The sequence below is a fragment of the Sebastes fasciatus genome, chromosome 6 (assembly GCF_043250625.1).
Source record: "Sebastes fasciatus isolate fSebFas1 chromosome 6, fSebFas1.pri, whole genome shotgun sequence".
NCBI classification, from domain to species: domain Eukaryota; kingdom Metazoa; phylum Chordata; class Actinopteri; order Perciformes; family Sebastidae; genus Sebastes; species Sebastes fasciatus.
The window spans coordinates 26,468,708-26,485,617 of record NC_133800.1 but is presented as its reverse complement, the minus strand read 5'-3'; the positions used below and the strand labels follow the sequence as shown (position 1 = coordinate 26,485,617).

Genomic DNA, 16,910 nt, shown 5'->3' with positions numbered 1-16,910 from the left:
AGGAAAAACTTTCAAAAATGTTTATATATATCTCAAAATAAAGTGTTTAAATATTACATTAAGTCCAGAAAAAAGGCAGTAAGATGAGTCAAACATACATTAAAGGGATAGTTTGGGTGTTTTGAAGTGGAGGTACTTATCCATAGTCAGTGTATTACCTACAGTAGATGAGGATCACACCCCCAGTTTGGAGAAACAGACAGGAGTTACTGCACGGGAGCAAAGCGATGTACTGCTGTGGACGGGGACGACAGCAAAACATATTTTAGCCACCATAAAGAAAGACTCACCTAAAAAAAATAAATATCAGTTTAAGTATACGCTATATTTAGAATATTTCCGCTGGTTTACCTTGCCGCGAGACAGCTATACAATCTATGTTTCCGATGGGGAACTGAATCTGTGATCTAGGAACTCACCAAAACAACCAGACTCCACTGAAAAAAACTGTAATTTTACCTCGCAGAAAAAAATTACAGTTTTTTTTCCAATGGAGTCGGGTTGTTTTGGTGAGTTCCTAGATCACGGATTCAGTTCCCCATCGTAAAGGGCTGTCTGACGGCAAAGTAAAGCGACGAAAATATTCTAAATATAGCGTACACTTATACTGATATTGATTTTATTTAGGTTAGCCTTTCTTTTAGGTTTCTAAAATACGTTTTGCTGCTGCCCCAGTCCACAGCAGTACATTACTCCTATTATAACTCCTGTCTCTTTATCCAAACTGATTGCGTGCCGACTGTCATCTACTGTAGGTAATACACTGACTATGGATAAGTACCTCCACTTCAAAACACCCAAACTGTCCCTTTAAGTTAAATTAAAATGGATTTAAAATGTATAAAGATTTATACTTTTCTTTCAACCTCAAATCAGTTGGACAGTGACAACAATAACCTTGGAATAAAGAAAAGTCTAAACATTGTAAAAGTGCTCAATCAACCACAATAGGTACATAGAGAAATATATCTCAGGTTTATTAATAACTTTCTTCATCTTCAAAACTCATTAAGACAGAAATTATAAAACAGTATTTACACCTTGCTTCTCTGTTTGTTTTTAAGTTACAGCATGCCAGAGAGAATGAAGGACAATCAGTTTATTTTTCCCCGCAAAACGCCTGTCGCTCCATTCGCTCTGATCCCAAATTAAATTCCTGACAAATAATTAAAAAAAAAGATTATTGTTTACCACAATTACTGACAGTGTTCTGAGGTAAAAAAAAAAAAAAAGAAAGATTCACAGGCATTCATACACATAATGAACCCAAAGCTAGTACAATTTAAAACAGGTGAAGGAGGGGGCGCACATATACAAAAACAAAACGTTTTTTCAACAATCTCAGCCATAAAAATCAACAAAATGAACAAAAACAGTCCTGCGAAATGGGAGTGAGTGTGTGTGTGTTTTTAAAAAAATAACTGAGGAATGAACATAAAAATCCAGTACAGTCATTAAAATAGAGTGAAGGCAACAGAACGGTGAATCAGTGTTAAGCTTTTCTTTCTGTGCAGACATGACAGCGAAATTAAAAAAAACAAACGAAAAAGCAGTGTCATGTTAAGGAGTCAGCGACGATGATGATTACAAAATCCTGGTCAGTAACAGTATTGCGACAGAAGCTACTGAGCCGGCAACTTTGGCAAATTTGTGGCTTTTTGGGAAAAATACTGTTTTCCTCGCTAAAGTGCTTTTATTTTTAAATCACAGAAGAGTCCGGGCTGTTTCAACTTCCAACAATCAATGTGGAGTTCTTGTTTAAAAGATATAAACAGAAACATTTCTCAGAAGCAGAGCTGATGTAACACCACAGAAACTCCACTGGTTGAGTTCAACATCAGGGCCTTTCAAAATAAAATCACTAGCTGGGTTTTTCTAAAATAGGTTTCTCTTTCGACAAAGATTAATGTTGCTGGTGTTTTCTAGGATAAATGTGTGTCTACTATTGAACATGATTTGAACATTATTGTTATCCAGTGTAAGCCCCAATGTGACCTCAGCCCGGCATTCATTCCTCAATAGTTGAGTCCCAGAGGAAAACTTTTCCAGCAGGTTGTATCTTCAAAGGTGTTTTCATGAGCTCACAGACAGTCTGCCCGAAATTATGCAATACTTCCCTTTCGAGGAGATACCAATCTTTAAATCCAAATATTTCCACTGCCCCGCACCAGCCTCCCATAGCTGATGGAAATGTTGGATTTAAACTTTGATTTGGTCCCCAGCAAACATTTAATTACTCTAAAGAGAAACCATGAACATGTACGAGATCACAAAAATACATTTTAAGATGACATTTTACAGATTTAATCTGGATAACAGATTAAAACAGATTTCCCTGTAAAATCGTCTGGGTTAACGTACAGACGGTGCTGAAGTTACCAATGGGGCTAACAGCCGTTAGCATGCTATCAAAGTCTCACAGGAGCTGTAGTTTTTGAATGCTGACAACAGTCCAGTACAGTAGATACCCATTTATCTTTAGAACATATGAATATGGACGTTAAACCGTAGAAAAATGTTGCTGCTTTTCAAAATGAAAGAAATCCTCTAAAAATAAAAAAAAAACTAGTTCCTGACCTTCAAAAATAAGACAGAGTCATCAACTATGAAAAACCACAACGCAGTGGGCAATAGTTGGCTGTGAAGAATCTGATTATTTTAAATTTTCCACTGGTTTTGTTTTTATTCTGTCAATAAAAGGACCTACACATAACACACTTTGTCCAAATATTCACCAAAAAAAATAAAAAATTTGGCCACAAAATAGTAAAACAGTATAACTATAATGAATACCATCACCAGTGCATAAAAAAAGAAGTATTTTAGTTGTTATTCTTATTTATATTTAGAGCAGATTTCCATTATTTGCCCTCTAAGTCAGCTGGCAGTATTTTTGGCTTCGCCCACTGAGGTTTAACTCAACCAATAATGTTACTAAAAATCCAGTCTGCTGTGATTTTAGTGTTGTAATTGTGAACATTTTCCAGTTAAATGAACATAAACTGGACACCACCTCAGTGTGTTAGAGTGAAACTGGACACCAGACTCAAAGTGAAGTGTTTCTAAGGCAGTGCGAGGCACACTGTGTTACACCGCGGTGTGAAACGAGCTCAGAAAGTCACATAAAGCCTCCAACCGGGACTTTAATGAACTAATCTCCGTGTTAACTGACAAAGCATCAGCTCAAATAAACAAATCAACTTGTAGATAAATCGTTGGCATACTGTTTAAAAGAAAAAAAACACCAGGACAGCTCAGACCCACAATGCATCAGCCCATAAAACAACCTGTCTAACTATTCTTTAGATTATCACCGCTCGTGTCTTTGGCAGAAAGTCGTCTCACACTCAAACACATAAAAGGGACACAAATGAAAGGACTACTTCAGGACACTGGCTGCTTCAAATGCTATTCATGTGTTCATTTGAAAGGCAAAATCTTAAGCTAAAATTGACGTATATGTTCATGTGCTGCACCAGCAGAGAAGTCTGAAATTAACTGACTCAATAGTGGTACTTTCTCAAACACTTGTGACATTTAAGCTTTCCCAAGTAAGAAAACCTCAAAAGAACAAGTCATTCCAATTCATCTGAAAACCGAAATGAAATCATCCGTTAGTGACGAGCTTGTGGTTTCAGATTCACGCTGAAAATGGAAATAAAAGTGCTTCATAATTCCTTTTTTATGCCAAGATGACCACATATTTCAGTGCTTTCGTAGTTTAACTTCACTCTTTCATTCATTGACTGAAGTTGAATTTGGAGAACTGAAAGCTGTTCATTGAGCATCTGATGCTGTTGATTTTAGAAAAGCAGCAATACTAAAGAAAAAAAAATCTTCAGTTTGTGATGATCTGTGTTTAAAATCAAAGTGTTTCAATTACATTGTTTTTGCGTACCCATTTCCCTTCAGCGTGCATCGTGTACTCTTACTCCTGATTTACTACATTTCCCAGAATCTCTTTTCACAACATTTAGGAGAGCAGATGGGAACTCGTTGGATTCACCTGTGATTTATATGTATACAAAGTGGAAGAAAAAAAAAAAACATGATACCGACATCATAGCAGCAAAGATGTGAGAAAAAAATGAGAGCGCTGATTATTAAAAACGTTGTCTGGCTGCAGCTGCACCCGATTCGACTGTTATCAGCTCATTAAATGTACGTTAAAAGTTGTTAAAAGCCTCATAGATGTGGGTCAGTAGGGGCCTGCTACACCTACTACTTTGTAAAAGTGAAAGCGAAACTTAAAAGCATCACGTTCTAACATGTAAAAAAGAATAAAACGTTACGTTTTGAACATAAACAAAACAGCTTCTTCACTACAACTTCTATAGGTTTAGGCAATAAAACCACTTAGTTAAGTTTAGGCAAAATGATTGTGTTTTGGCTAGGGTTGTTAGAGTTAACACAATAATAATGCAAATTATTTTTAACGCCACTAATTTCTTTAATGCATGAAGGCAACTTGTGATTTTTAGGTTGTAGCGGGCTCATTGTTAAAGTTAGAGTGAAGATACTGGCATCATATTAAACTAGAAAACCTAAGGAATCCATTTGTACTAACTATATCAAACTAGCTTGTCCTAAAGGAGGTTAAATAACGCTCCTAATATACACAAAATTTGGGCGAGGAAAAACTGGCATGGACATTTTCAGTCATAGTCAAGTCAGCACACTGACACACTGACTGGTTTCTGGACAATATTTGTCATTGTTTTGTGTTGTTAATTAATTTCCAATAATAAATATATACGTACATTTGTATAAAGCAAGCATATTTGTCCACTCCCATGTTGATAAGAGTATTAAGTACATGATAAATCTCCCTTTAAGGTGCTTTTTGAACAGAAACAAATTTGATTCATTAGCGATTAATCCCAATTAACTGTGAACAATCATGCAATTAATTGCGATTAAATATTTTAATTGATAGACAGCCTAGTTTTGGTTTGAAATAACGTTTCAAAAGTGAAACTTACGGTTGTGAACACAAACACGACTAGACGTTGTTGGTTTCACATGGGATGCGAATCCCAGTCTCCTGGGTGAAAGTACCGGGTTTTATGTCCTACACATTACCCCCGACTTCCACCCCATATAGTCTTTCACGCTGTCTATATTACAGCACCTGACTTCCACTTTTGCTCCTGTCATAACTACTACTGTCGCTAGATGTCGCTGTCGTTTTCTTTTATTTCTTTTTTCAGTGATCGCCCATGCGAATCAATAATAAAACCTACTAGTGGGTGTAGCAGGACCCTATTGACCCACTTCTATGAGGCGTATAACCGCTTACTGCCCATTTAATGACCTGATAACAGTCTAACCAGCTATGCTTTCTGGTATATGTAGTTGGAAATCAATCTCTACGCTGAACATCTTCGCAGGAATAACAAGACCAGAAAGCAGCCCTTTCTCTTTGGTTTTAAATCCAAAATACGGATGTATGATTCACTTTTCATGTTGTATATCACAAAAAAAAAAAATTGACTGCTAGAAATCAGTCAAAGAAAAATCCGTCACAAGACACAAAACTTACAAGTATAGGAAAGATTTTCTCCTCGGAAGGTACAGTAGAATATAACTGGAGTGTGTGCAGTTCTGTGAAAAACATGCATTGTGATAATCGTAAAATATATTGTTTCCTATAAAGCTGACGAAATCTGGCTGATGTCGGGGCTGAGCGGTGCGATTGGCTACAGAAATACAAACAATAAATGTTAAAGTTTTGCTGTCTCTCTCTCCCCCCCCCAAAAGTCTGATTTACAAAAAAGGAAACCCAACCACTGAATGAACATTTAACATGTAAAATCTCACAATGAGGCAAAATAAAAATCACATTTCTCCCCCTCATTGACAATAATATGTGTACACACACCCACACACACACACACATACGCACGCACGTACACATCGAACTCAATAAATAAAGTCTCCGATTTCTTAAAGTATTTTCTAGTCAGAATGTGATCAAGCTTCCCTCTTCTGGTTTCTGTTCCCACCAAATCTGGTGATGGCCATTTTGGTCACACGCACACACACACACACACACACCTCTCTATCATAACGTAGGAAAGTCAAAATGCTCTCAAACGACGACCACCTCTGTGAAAACTGATTCCTACGCGACCTGCCTCTCCAGATCTGTCTCCGGTGACTCTAAAGACTGAAACATTTCACAGAGAGGGGGCCGTTTGAGAGCGTGGGGAGGCAACGGTTAACGTACCCTACACATTTAATTCAACACATTCATAATAATCATATTGATTGTCTTAATCACGATACAGACTGGCTGCTAAATCTCTCAACAACTCTGGGATAAAGGCTACTTATTGTCTCTATCCAGGAAACAAGAAGGAAAAAAAATATATAGAAATACAATCCAAACCCTCCCCCGCCAAAAAAAAAAAAAAAGTTGTGTGTTTGTCCGTCTCACACGTCAATAAATATCTCGCTATGAATTTCTACGGAACATATATTACTTTGTTTGAACTCCGCTGACATGCTCGGGTCGTCTTTGTCTTCTAGCTGTATGGATGGTGAGGAGGGGATGCAGGCTGCTACACATGCGGCGGTGGGTTTGGTTTGCGGCTGGCGGTCGGCAAGGGGGGTGGAGGTGGGGGGGGTGGCGAGGAGGAGGGCGGAGTCTCCCTGAGTCTCTGATTAGGGACAGTGAATTGGAATATTTAAAAACACACACAGAGGAAGAAACTCGCAAATCGGCGAGGTCTCCGAATGACGTCGATGGGCGAGAGAGGGAGGAGCTTTCTGGTCCAGACAAGCAAGTCCTTCAGATCTTTGTCGTCAGTTAATACATTAAGGAGCATGTGCAAACACACACACCCACACACACACACACACACATACAGAAACTCCCTTCTGTCGATGAACTACCATAGATGAGTGTTGCGTTTGAGTCTTTGTGATGGAAATGTGTCAAGTTCCCACGATAAAATATGTCACATCTGTGTGTGTTGAATCCTTGCATATTTACAAAATATGCGTGCACATGGCTTGTGTCTTTATGTCAGTGTGTCTGCATTCCTCACACACACACACACACACACACACACACTCACTCACTCACTCACTCACTCACTCACACACAAACACTCCTCCCCTCCTCAGCATACATTCGAGCGTAGTAGTGCATGCGTGCAAACGTAGGAGTGTGGAGGGGGGTCGGGGTCATATGCTGTTTTCCAGCTGGCTGTGGTGGTTGGCTGTGTGCGGTGAGTTCTGCTCGTTGAGGAGGAGAAGCGTCGTCTCGTCCGGCCCGTTCTCCGTAGGGGTGGAGTCCGCTCCAAGGTCCGTGATGGTGGTGTTGGCGTCAGCGGTGGTGGGGAGAGTGGTTTGATCCAGGCAAATCGTGTTGTGGTCGCTCTCTGGGGACTGGGGCGTGCTGTCCAGACGGGATGCCATCAGGCCGTTCTGGTACTGGGACCGCGTGATCTGAAGGAAAGAGGAAGGGGGGGGGGGGGTCATCACTGAAGGTTGTTGTCTTTGCTCAACCTGGGTAAAGCTTAAAGGACCAGTGTGTAGCATTTAGGCGGGTCTATTGGCAGAAATTGAATATAATATTAATAAGTATATTTTCTTTAGTGTATAATCACCTGAACATAACAATCGTGTTTTCGTTAGCTTAGAATGAGCCGTTTATATCTACATAACCACTTCGCGTTTGGTGTGAGCGCAGCATTAAACTGAATTGACGGATATAACATGTCGATCTATCTTCTCACCTTGGTGATTGAAAGAAGGAAGCAAATTCCCCCCAATGTCACCCTGTTTCTTTTTAAGTGGTGAATGAATATTGACATAACACTACATCTCTAAAAAATACTAAATTACATACTATAACAAATTTCATACCAGTAAGCAGTGGTTTGGTGATTTGCAGGTCAATACACATCTAGGTTTAAATTTGTCTTTGTTTTTTAGGTGTTTAAGCTACATGTAACTTCTTTCAAAAGCGTTTAAATGTTCAGTGTAAAGCAGGTCCTAATTTCTAGGGCTGTCCTCGACCAAAGAAATTCTTAGTCGACTAATACTCGATTTTGTCGACTAATTGATTAGTTGATTTAATCGACAGATCTGTAAAACTGAGTTTCTCCACAAAGAATCACACAAAAGCACCACTTTAGATCTTGTGTTTACCAGAGATGTACTCACAAGTTTCTTAGAAACAAGTCAGTCAGCATGAAAAAGCATAAAAAATGACTAATCTACCAAAGAAAACTCAAAACCACCTATCAGTTGACTAAGAAGAGGCAGTGATACTACTTTCATGTTGACATGAACACTGTTTGCATGCTGGTGAGCATTTTCTTCCTAGAAAGGTAGTGGAAAAGGGGAACTATCTCTTCTCTTGTTTGCAGTGTTTACAGTCTTGGCTCACATGTCGCCACCTGCCTTGAATTTGCTGCTGGTAAATACCGATGTTATCATGGCAGTTGCCGGAGGAACGTTGGTACAGACAGTACTGAATATTTTCTGTTCTTGTATTTTCTATGGCTGTGGTATCTTTGCTCATACAATACTATATAATCAGTGCTCAAAGCGGGCTGGTACTCACTGGTACGCAGTACCGGCACTTCTTAGTTTTACTCCGTGGTGTACCGTGACATTTTCTTGCGCACCGGCACTTCTCACAAGCTGCCGGTACTCTTTTCTGCCCTCTCCATATCAGGTTCTCTGGGAGATGCATAACGGCGCAGCGTCAGCGTATTTGCATCGCGCCTCATAAACCGTATAAACATAAAAATTATGTGAAGAGCATCTGGACGGGCCGTTGCACGAGGGTGCTGTAATTTATCAATACAATGTTCACGTCTTTTTTGTAAAATAATTAGTGAACTGTTCGTCAATTAGGGCTGTCAAGGTTAAACGATAACGTGTTAACACAAATTTGTTTTAACGTCACTAATTTCTTTAACGTAATCAATCTTACGGAGGTTGTAGCGGACTCAGTTTTAATTTTAGAGTGAAGATACTGGCATCATATGAAACTGGTTGATAGGAGTATTAAATACTTGACAAATCTACCTTTAAGGTACATTTTGGAAGATAAAAATTGTGTGATTAATCGCGATTAACTATGGACAATCATGCGATTAATCGTGATTAAATATTTTAATCAATTGACAGCCCTAGAGCAAATATAATTTATGAAACATTATTCAAAAGTTTGGATTTATAGAATATGATTTTACAGGGTAAACATTTGCAGAAGAATTAAATGTTCTGACGAATGCTGTGATATGTGTACATAATAAAATAATCATTTAACTATAGTCATAATAATGGTACAAAATTATCTAAAATTGTATAGTAATAAGTCAAAAACCTTCAAATTTTCTTGAGGGAGGACCCCCAAACCCAATATCTCCTAGTAGTGTTTATTCACTGTAGAAATTCAGAATGTGTCTCTGTATAATGTGTAGGATCATCCTGACTGGGACTTGAATGATACCTACTATAGGCTACAAACAACACAGGAAAGCACTTTAACTATTTCACTTTAACTATTATTGAATAATATACAAACACACCACCATAACCCTATAATGTTCCAGCTGGAACATAATTGGAGTATTATAGGCCGACTATAGACGATGCATAGCCCGAGTATAATAATATAACAGTAAAATCACAACTGATTATGACTTACACAGTATAACATGCTTAAAGAAATAATGAATAAATAGGAATAAGCTGCAAGAGATTGCTGATACCAGCTGATACACACGCCAACATGTGATTAAGGGGAGTACTTGCACTGTATACAATAGAGTCTGTTTTGTGTCCCTTCTATGAGAATGTTATCTGGTTTCTAATTCTATCAAAAAGATTGAAATTTAAAACCAACCTTGACAAACTGCAGGTCAGTGAGAGCTCGGACGTAGAAGTCGGGCGTGTACTGCTGCAAGGGGATGCTGTTGTTGAGCTGGCTGTTGCTGCCGCTGATGGAGAGCGACTCTGTCCGGTCGGCTCCGCTCAAAGACGACGTGCGATTCAACCCGCTGATGTGGGACGGCGAGCGAAACTCTGCATACACACATACACACAGACAAACAAAAAGGTTATCAACAGCTTCTGAAAGACAGAGATGTGTGATACAGATCTATCAGACCGTCCTGCATACATACATAAGAACAGGAAACACTGATTATCACTACAGAAAGCTGCGGCGTGGGCTTGACACTACTGTTTCAAAGCCATTCATGAATTAATGGCTCTATGATGCAGATCAATGGAGGACCGCGAGAGAACAAGATGCAGTGGAGGTTCAAATGCAGGTTAATATGAATGACATGAATGACTAATTAGTGACACAAAAAGTGGAATGAATGCATAAAATAAAGAGACATTAATTCTGTGAGAGCAATAGAGACAGAAGAGGCTATAAAAAAGGAGGTTAATGTTCAGTTATTTCAAACAACCATCTGTACTGTACATACCCTTTTGTTTGTTTCACTATCACAGCAGAAAACTGGTGCCTCTCTCTCAAACAAAGGCGGTGACACACAACGTTTTCCAATAGCATAACAAACAAGTTTGTGTTTCTAAGGATGTCTTACACCAACCAAACTTGTCATCTACTCACATATTTACAACGTAGAAAGTATTTCCATTGAATGTTGGGCAGTGCAGGATGCAAGCTAACATCTGGCTTATTAACAGAGGTGGAAATTAAATGGATTAGTTACTGTAATCCCTCTAAAGAAACTTCACTTTATTCAGTTAGGACAAGATCGGCAAGTGACAACATGTACAAAGAGGAGATTAAACTGTCAAAAACTTTAACCATTTAATACCCACAGTTCAGCCCTGCAACAACTGTACTACGAAAACATTAATTCACTTAAATTGTATTTATGTAGCGCTAAATCATGACAGAAGTTATCTTAGTGCACTTTTCATTTAGACTACTCTTTATATTATTATTTACAGAGAACAAACAAATTCCCATTAATGTACACTAGGGCTGGGAAATATATCGATATCAAGATATGAGACTAGATATAGTTTTAGATTTTGGATATCGTGATGTTGTAATATGGCATAATTGTTGTCTTTTCCTGGTTTTAAAGGCTGCTTTACATTAAAGTGTTGTCATTTTCTGAACTTACCAGACTGTTCTAGCTGTTCTAATATTTGCCTTTACCCACTTAAGTCATTATATCCACATTACTGATGTTTATTTATCAAAAATCTTATTCTGTAAATATTTTTTAAAACTATAACTAAACAAAAATATTGTAATTAGGGCTGTCAATCGATTAAAATATTTAATTGAGATTAATCGCATGATTGTCCATAGTTAATCACGATTAATCACAATTTTTTTTATCCGTTCAAAATGTACCTTAAAGGGAGATTTGTCAAGTATTAATACTCTTATTAACATGGGAGTGAGCAAATATGCTGCTTTATGCAACTGTATGTATATATTTATTATTGGAAATCAATTAACAACACAAAACAATGACAAATATTGTCCAGAAACCCTCACAGGTACTGCATTCAGCATAAAAATAATATTCTCAAATCAAAACATGGCAAACTGCAGCCCAACAGGCAACAACAGCTGTCAGTGTGTCAGTGAGCTGACTTGACTATGACTTGCCCCAAACTGATTTCCTTTAGTTAGCTAGTTATTTTCCACCTCTGCTCCAACATACTGAAACCACAGTGACTAACATTCATGTGCGTCATCCAGCTGATAGTGTGGCTTTCATTTTGGCATGCTAGTTTCTTCCAAACACTAACCACACGCACTTCACACACTCATGCTCTTCACCAGCTGCTGTGTGTTATTACCAGTAGATGTGAGTCTTCCAGCAAGGGGCCTCAGTGAGTCATAGGAAACTGTTTTACCTGGACATGTCAACTGAGTTAGCTTTCAAGGGATTAAACTAGCTGGTTAATCCTGGTTATCTACGACTAATGTTCTAGTTAGTGGTTAGATTTCACTTAGTCATGAGACAATATTTATTATCAAACTCTTAAGATCCAGTAGGCCACTTTTCTTTATTTACATCTACAACTTAAAAACCATAAGTCAAAGCAGTCAAAGTAGCTTTTCCAGCTAGCACTCATGCGACCGAGTCCTGTTTATGTTGTGTAAACTTTAATACAATAAATTGTCTAGACAACATCTAAATATTTGTGTTATTAAATCAGAGAACAATTCGCTGTTTACGTCACTCTGAGAGCGGAAAGTGCAGAGTTGTTTAGTTTGTGCAAAAGCATGACGTATAAGGTTTCTCGATTTTCCATTTTCTCAGCTTCAGTCATATTACTCAACACAAACTGACGCAGCCAAAAGTTTAAGACTAACACATTTAGATGCACATGCCTGTGACCGAACATGAAAAGAACATGTTTCATTTCCTATTTTGAAATGCGGATAGATGATTAAGTTTAAGAACATACTCTCAGGACACTCTGTGAGGTATATAACAAATCCGTATGAGAATCTTACAAAAAAAATAGATTTTATTCACCTGTCTGTCTTAAAGCTTATAGAAAAGTGACCTACTGGATCTTCAAGACTTTAAAAAATCAGTGTAATCAAACTTCTACTTGTGACCTTGCAGAGTGAGTTAGTGGTTTTAGAAATTGGGCCCAATTCCAAACAACACTCCTACCCTAATCCCACATCTCTTAATGAAAAGACAATTATCTAAACATTTTCATTCATAATTACAAGACTGAGTAGGTGCTGGGATCACATTTGGAACTGGGAATTTGTGATTAATTAAAGCAAAGATATTGTTTTTAAAAAACTATTAGTTGTGCTCTAGAAGACTACAATCTATTTCAGCAATTAATGCCCTTTAAAAGGATAGTTCGGTTGTTTTGAAGTGGGGTTGTATGAGGTACTTATCCATGGTCAGTGTATTACCTACAGTAGATGACGGTCGGCACGCCCCCAGCATCGAGAAACAGACGACACGGGAGAATAATAATGTACTGCTGTGGACGGGGGCAGCAGCAAAGGGTATTTTAGCACCCAAGAGAGAGGCTCATCTTAAATAATCGATATCCGTTTAAGTGTATTGTACTATTTTCACCGCTTTATCTTGCCGTCAGACAGCTCTTTCCTTCTCCTTTACGCCAAGGAACTGAATTAAAAGTCCACATGACAAAAACAGTTTAGATACGTTTCACTTTCGGTTCAGTTCGCTGTCGGAAAATACTCTAAATATAACATACACTTAAACGAGTACCAATTTTTTAGGTGAGCCCTTCTTTTAGGTGGCTAAAATACGTTTTGCTGCCGTACCCGTCCACAGCACTATATATTTGCTCCGGTGCCGGTGCTCCTGTCTGTTTCTTGATGCTGGGGGCGTGCCGACCGTCATCTACTGTAAGTAATACACCTACCTTGAATAAGTATTTCATACAACCCCACTTCAAAACACCAAAACTATCCCTTTAAGTGTTGAAAACTAGGGTTTACTACAGCATGACAGTGAGGGATAGGACAACAATAACCCAAAAATCCCAGACTGCATCTCAAAAGCTCCACGTTCTCTCCTTCATTCTTTTAACAGTACTGACAAATACATCAGTATTGGTGTAACAGTATCCCAAATACTGGCGTACCATCTGAAGCTATTAGGATGTATCCAGAGTTGATGCTGCAAAGAGCGGACAGCTTAACCCCTCCAGGTGCTTCAAGTCCCATCTGGGTGTCTCATGATGTTGTCCTATCCTTCTTCTTTTTATCTTAGGAGGTGGAATGTGATCATGTTATGTCCCCAAGTGCCCCGCTAGTTTATCTGTGCTGACGTTTTGTAAAATAAGCTCTTTGATCAACTTTGTAATGTCACGATTGGTGCCCGTTTCACCCCTGCGTCCCCCCGGCACTTCACCTCTCCCGTACATATGCCAATACTGTAGTGTTGGCATCTATCTGCACGGCTGCATCTTCAAATCTAGTCTTCATTTTTTATTTGATTTGACCAAATAAAATATTTGACCAGAGCCCGAGGTGTCGACTTCAAATGACATGTTTTGTCCCTCCAACAGTTCAAAAGATACTCAGTTTACTATCATGGAATATATGAAAAACAGCAAATGTTCACATTTCAGAGAGTAAAACCAGAGAATTTTATGCATTTCTGTTTAAAGAAATTACTTAAATTGTTAATCAACTAAATGTTACAGCTCAAATATGTGGTGAGTGCAACATTGTACAGTTGAAGAATAAACCTGTGAGCGCTCTCTGTTGGACAAAGTATGTAACGGCAACACTGGTAACTTATCTAGCTTTGGCATTTCCATACTGAAGTTTGTTCCTGGTCAACATAATGTATACACGACACTGTGTTAATCGATAACATCGGCTCTAATGAAATAGATCTTTCCAAAGAGAGAACCCAAAAATCATCATCACTCTACTTTCTATTAGAGTCCGAGCAGTCAAACCTCTTCGTGACCAAGGAAATTTAAATTCACTCCGTACAGTAACGTTAACTCTGACCTACACCTACACGTGTTTGCTAAGAATAAATGGCCCTGCCACCTCCTCACTGCCTCCTACTAACATGCTCTGCAAAATTCATGCAAATAAAACTCAGTAAAACCAGATGTAAATGAGGTCATTTTTTTGGTTGAACAAAGAGCTTATTTGCCAAAAAGAAGCTGTCATCTAGTAACTCTTTGCTGAGTAAATCTACATTGAATCATACAGGGAAGAAAACTGCTTCACTGCTGTCTGTTGGGGGAAACCTCTGAACATGCTGCACCTTCGGCACAATCGGTGATGTCACAGCAGGTGTTTTATCACTGATTGAGGTGCATAAAGAAGTGCAACTCATAATCCATTGTTTCAACCCATAAAGAGCAGCCAAGAGCAATTTCCTGCCCCCTGTGATCAGGCATTAATTTACATATTTCTAAGGCAAAGAATATTTGAAGCCCCCACCCAGCCCCCGAGCCCCAGCCCGTCCTCGGTGTTAAACGGACCCAGACATGCCGGAGTTTACCTGGAAACCGAGAGAACAGAGAAAACCTCTTAAAGGAGAGGTGGCGAGGACGATGTGCAGCCACTGAGAGGAGAGAAGGGGGGAAGGAAGGAGGGAGGAGGAGGAGGATGATGAAGGGAGAGTGAGTGAGACACTGGGAGACAGAGGGACAGATCTGCTTCACATGCAAAACCATGCATGGAGAAATCCCGCAATACAGGAACGTCACACGTCGGATTACACTGTAAACTGACGATTGTAAGGTTTGATCGATCAGGAGTTTGGTGAAATGGGAGAATGAGGCGGACGCTGGTGAGAAGGGAGGATGGAAAATGAAAAATTATGCTTCACAAATCTCTCTCTGCTCACCCTGAGAGAGTGAGATGAAGAAGAGAACAGAAAGAAAGGAAAGACTGGTGTTCGTGGTGCCTTAAACTGCTGCCATAAGTCACACACACTGATCCCCAATCGATCATTGCTTTGGGTTTTTCACGACCTACATTACATGTAAAGGTGATCAGACAGAAGGAGCCTCTTCCTCTTTTCTATGTTAAAATGTGTGCATTCTATTTCTTAGTTTAATTTGTCTGTACTAGTGTCGATTAAATACCTGAGTTTCTGTACCAGAACTAACAATACAATACTTGTCGTCTTAAATGTCTAAAAACAAACAATTGCATAAGAGAACATTGTATAATTAAAATTCAGTCTAAAAAAATGGCAAATGTATGATTTAAATAAGTTAATATCTACATAAATATTTAGCATCAGACAGGGACGTTCAGCTCTGCTCTGATTGGCCACCTTGAGTGTAGATTGACTCAATCATGCAGATCACGATCACCTGAGTGATGAATGTGTTAGTGTCTATATGTTACCTGCTCTGCTTTGTAATGGTGACTTGATAATGCCTGACAAAGATCTCTGTTTGAATGGTTGCACAATTAAACTTGCTGGGAGCATCTGAATAGTCTTCTGTTTGACTCTTAGCATATCACATGGTGTCAAAGAAAAACATCCTAAATCTTCTCAAATTTCATTCATTCATTTCAAAGTGACTTAATCTTCGCCGTTTTGTGCTGCATTTTCTTTTGTTTTGCTTTGTAAAAATGTGTTATTTTGGCAAGGACTCTGTCAAAAAACAATAGACCTAATTTCAAGAAACTCCTCTAGTAAAACAAAGTTGAAAAAAGAAAAACAACTAGGGTGCTTTTTTTTAACATCTGGCAAAGGACAACAGATGAAAATTAGCCTCTTAGGCCGACTCTGGCTCATTAAAATTCCTCTCTGTCGATCAATGAGCACTGTCTCCGTAAAGTAAAAACAAATAAAACAAAATCAATGAATAAAATGAACTAGCAGGACTCTCAACACACCGTTTCATGTAAGATGATGGTGATGTGGGAGTGGAACGGCGACTATCAGATGGGGCTGTTTAACTGGGATGTAGTTCATCAGCATGTCTCTCTGCTGTCCCTCTGTGGGTGTTAATGTTTAATCTGCAGCTGTTCATCTGCATATTGATGAGCGCTACAATGCTTTAATAAACTGCAATAAAATGTCCTGCAGAGAGATGATCTCTTTTGTGGCAGCATATTTTGTTTCTAGTTTTAATAGATTGGATGGATGTAAAATAACGCATTAATATATTATTCACAGTAGGAGATAACCCATTCCTTTCTTGGGTTATACTATAATATGTTCTTTCATGACTATCCGTTATTCATTCCCTAGAATTAACAAGATTATAAATGTTCCTAAAAAAGAAAAAATGTGGTTACTACAAATGCTTCAGTCATTGTAATTAATAAACTTAATAAACATTTATGACAGCAGAATAGGCTGTTGTACTCTTACATTCTTCCACTAGGTGGCAGTAGAGGTATTCAAACCTGAGACATTACACTGAGAGAACTAGTTTAACCCTGG

The 16,910-nt window shown here is 38.6% G+C and overlaps 1 protein-coding gene across 4 annotated transcripts in view; it reads right to left on the bottom strand.

Annotated features, from left to right (window-relative positions):
• Positions 1-952: 952 nt before the first annotated feature.
• Positions 953-16,910, bottom strand: part of LOC141769589 (metal transporter CNNM4) — a 58,949-nt gene continuing 42,991 nt past the window's right edge. For 2 of the 4 annotated variants that reach the window (XM_074638819.1, XM_074638820.1), the window contains exons 6-8: positions 15,003-15,065; positions 9,872-10,050; positions 953-7,455 (exon numbers count right to left, since the gene is read on the bottom strand). In XM_074638819.1, coding sequence (XP_074494920.1) covers positions 7,192-7,455; positions 9,872-10,050; positions 15,003-15,065 — 506 coding nt within the window. In that variant the 3' untranslated portion in view covers positions 953-7,191. The remainder of the gene's footprint in view (positions 7,456-9,871; positions 10,051-15,002; positions 15,066-16,910) is intronic. The other 2 variants (XM_074638821.1, XM_074638822.1) reach the window with 1 other exon arrangement.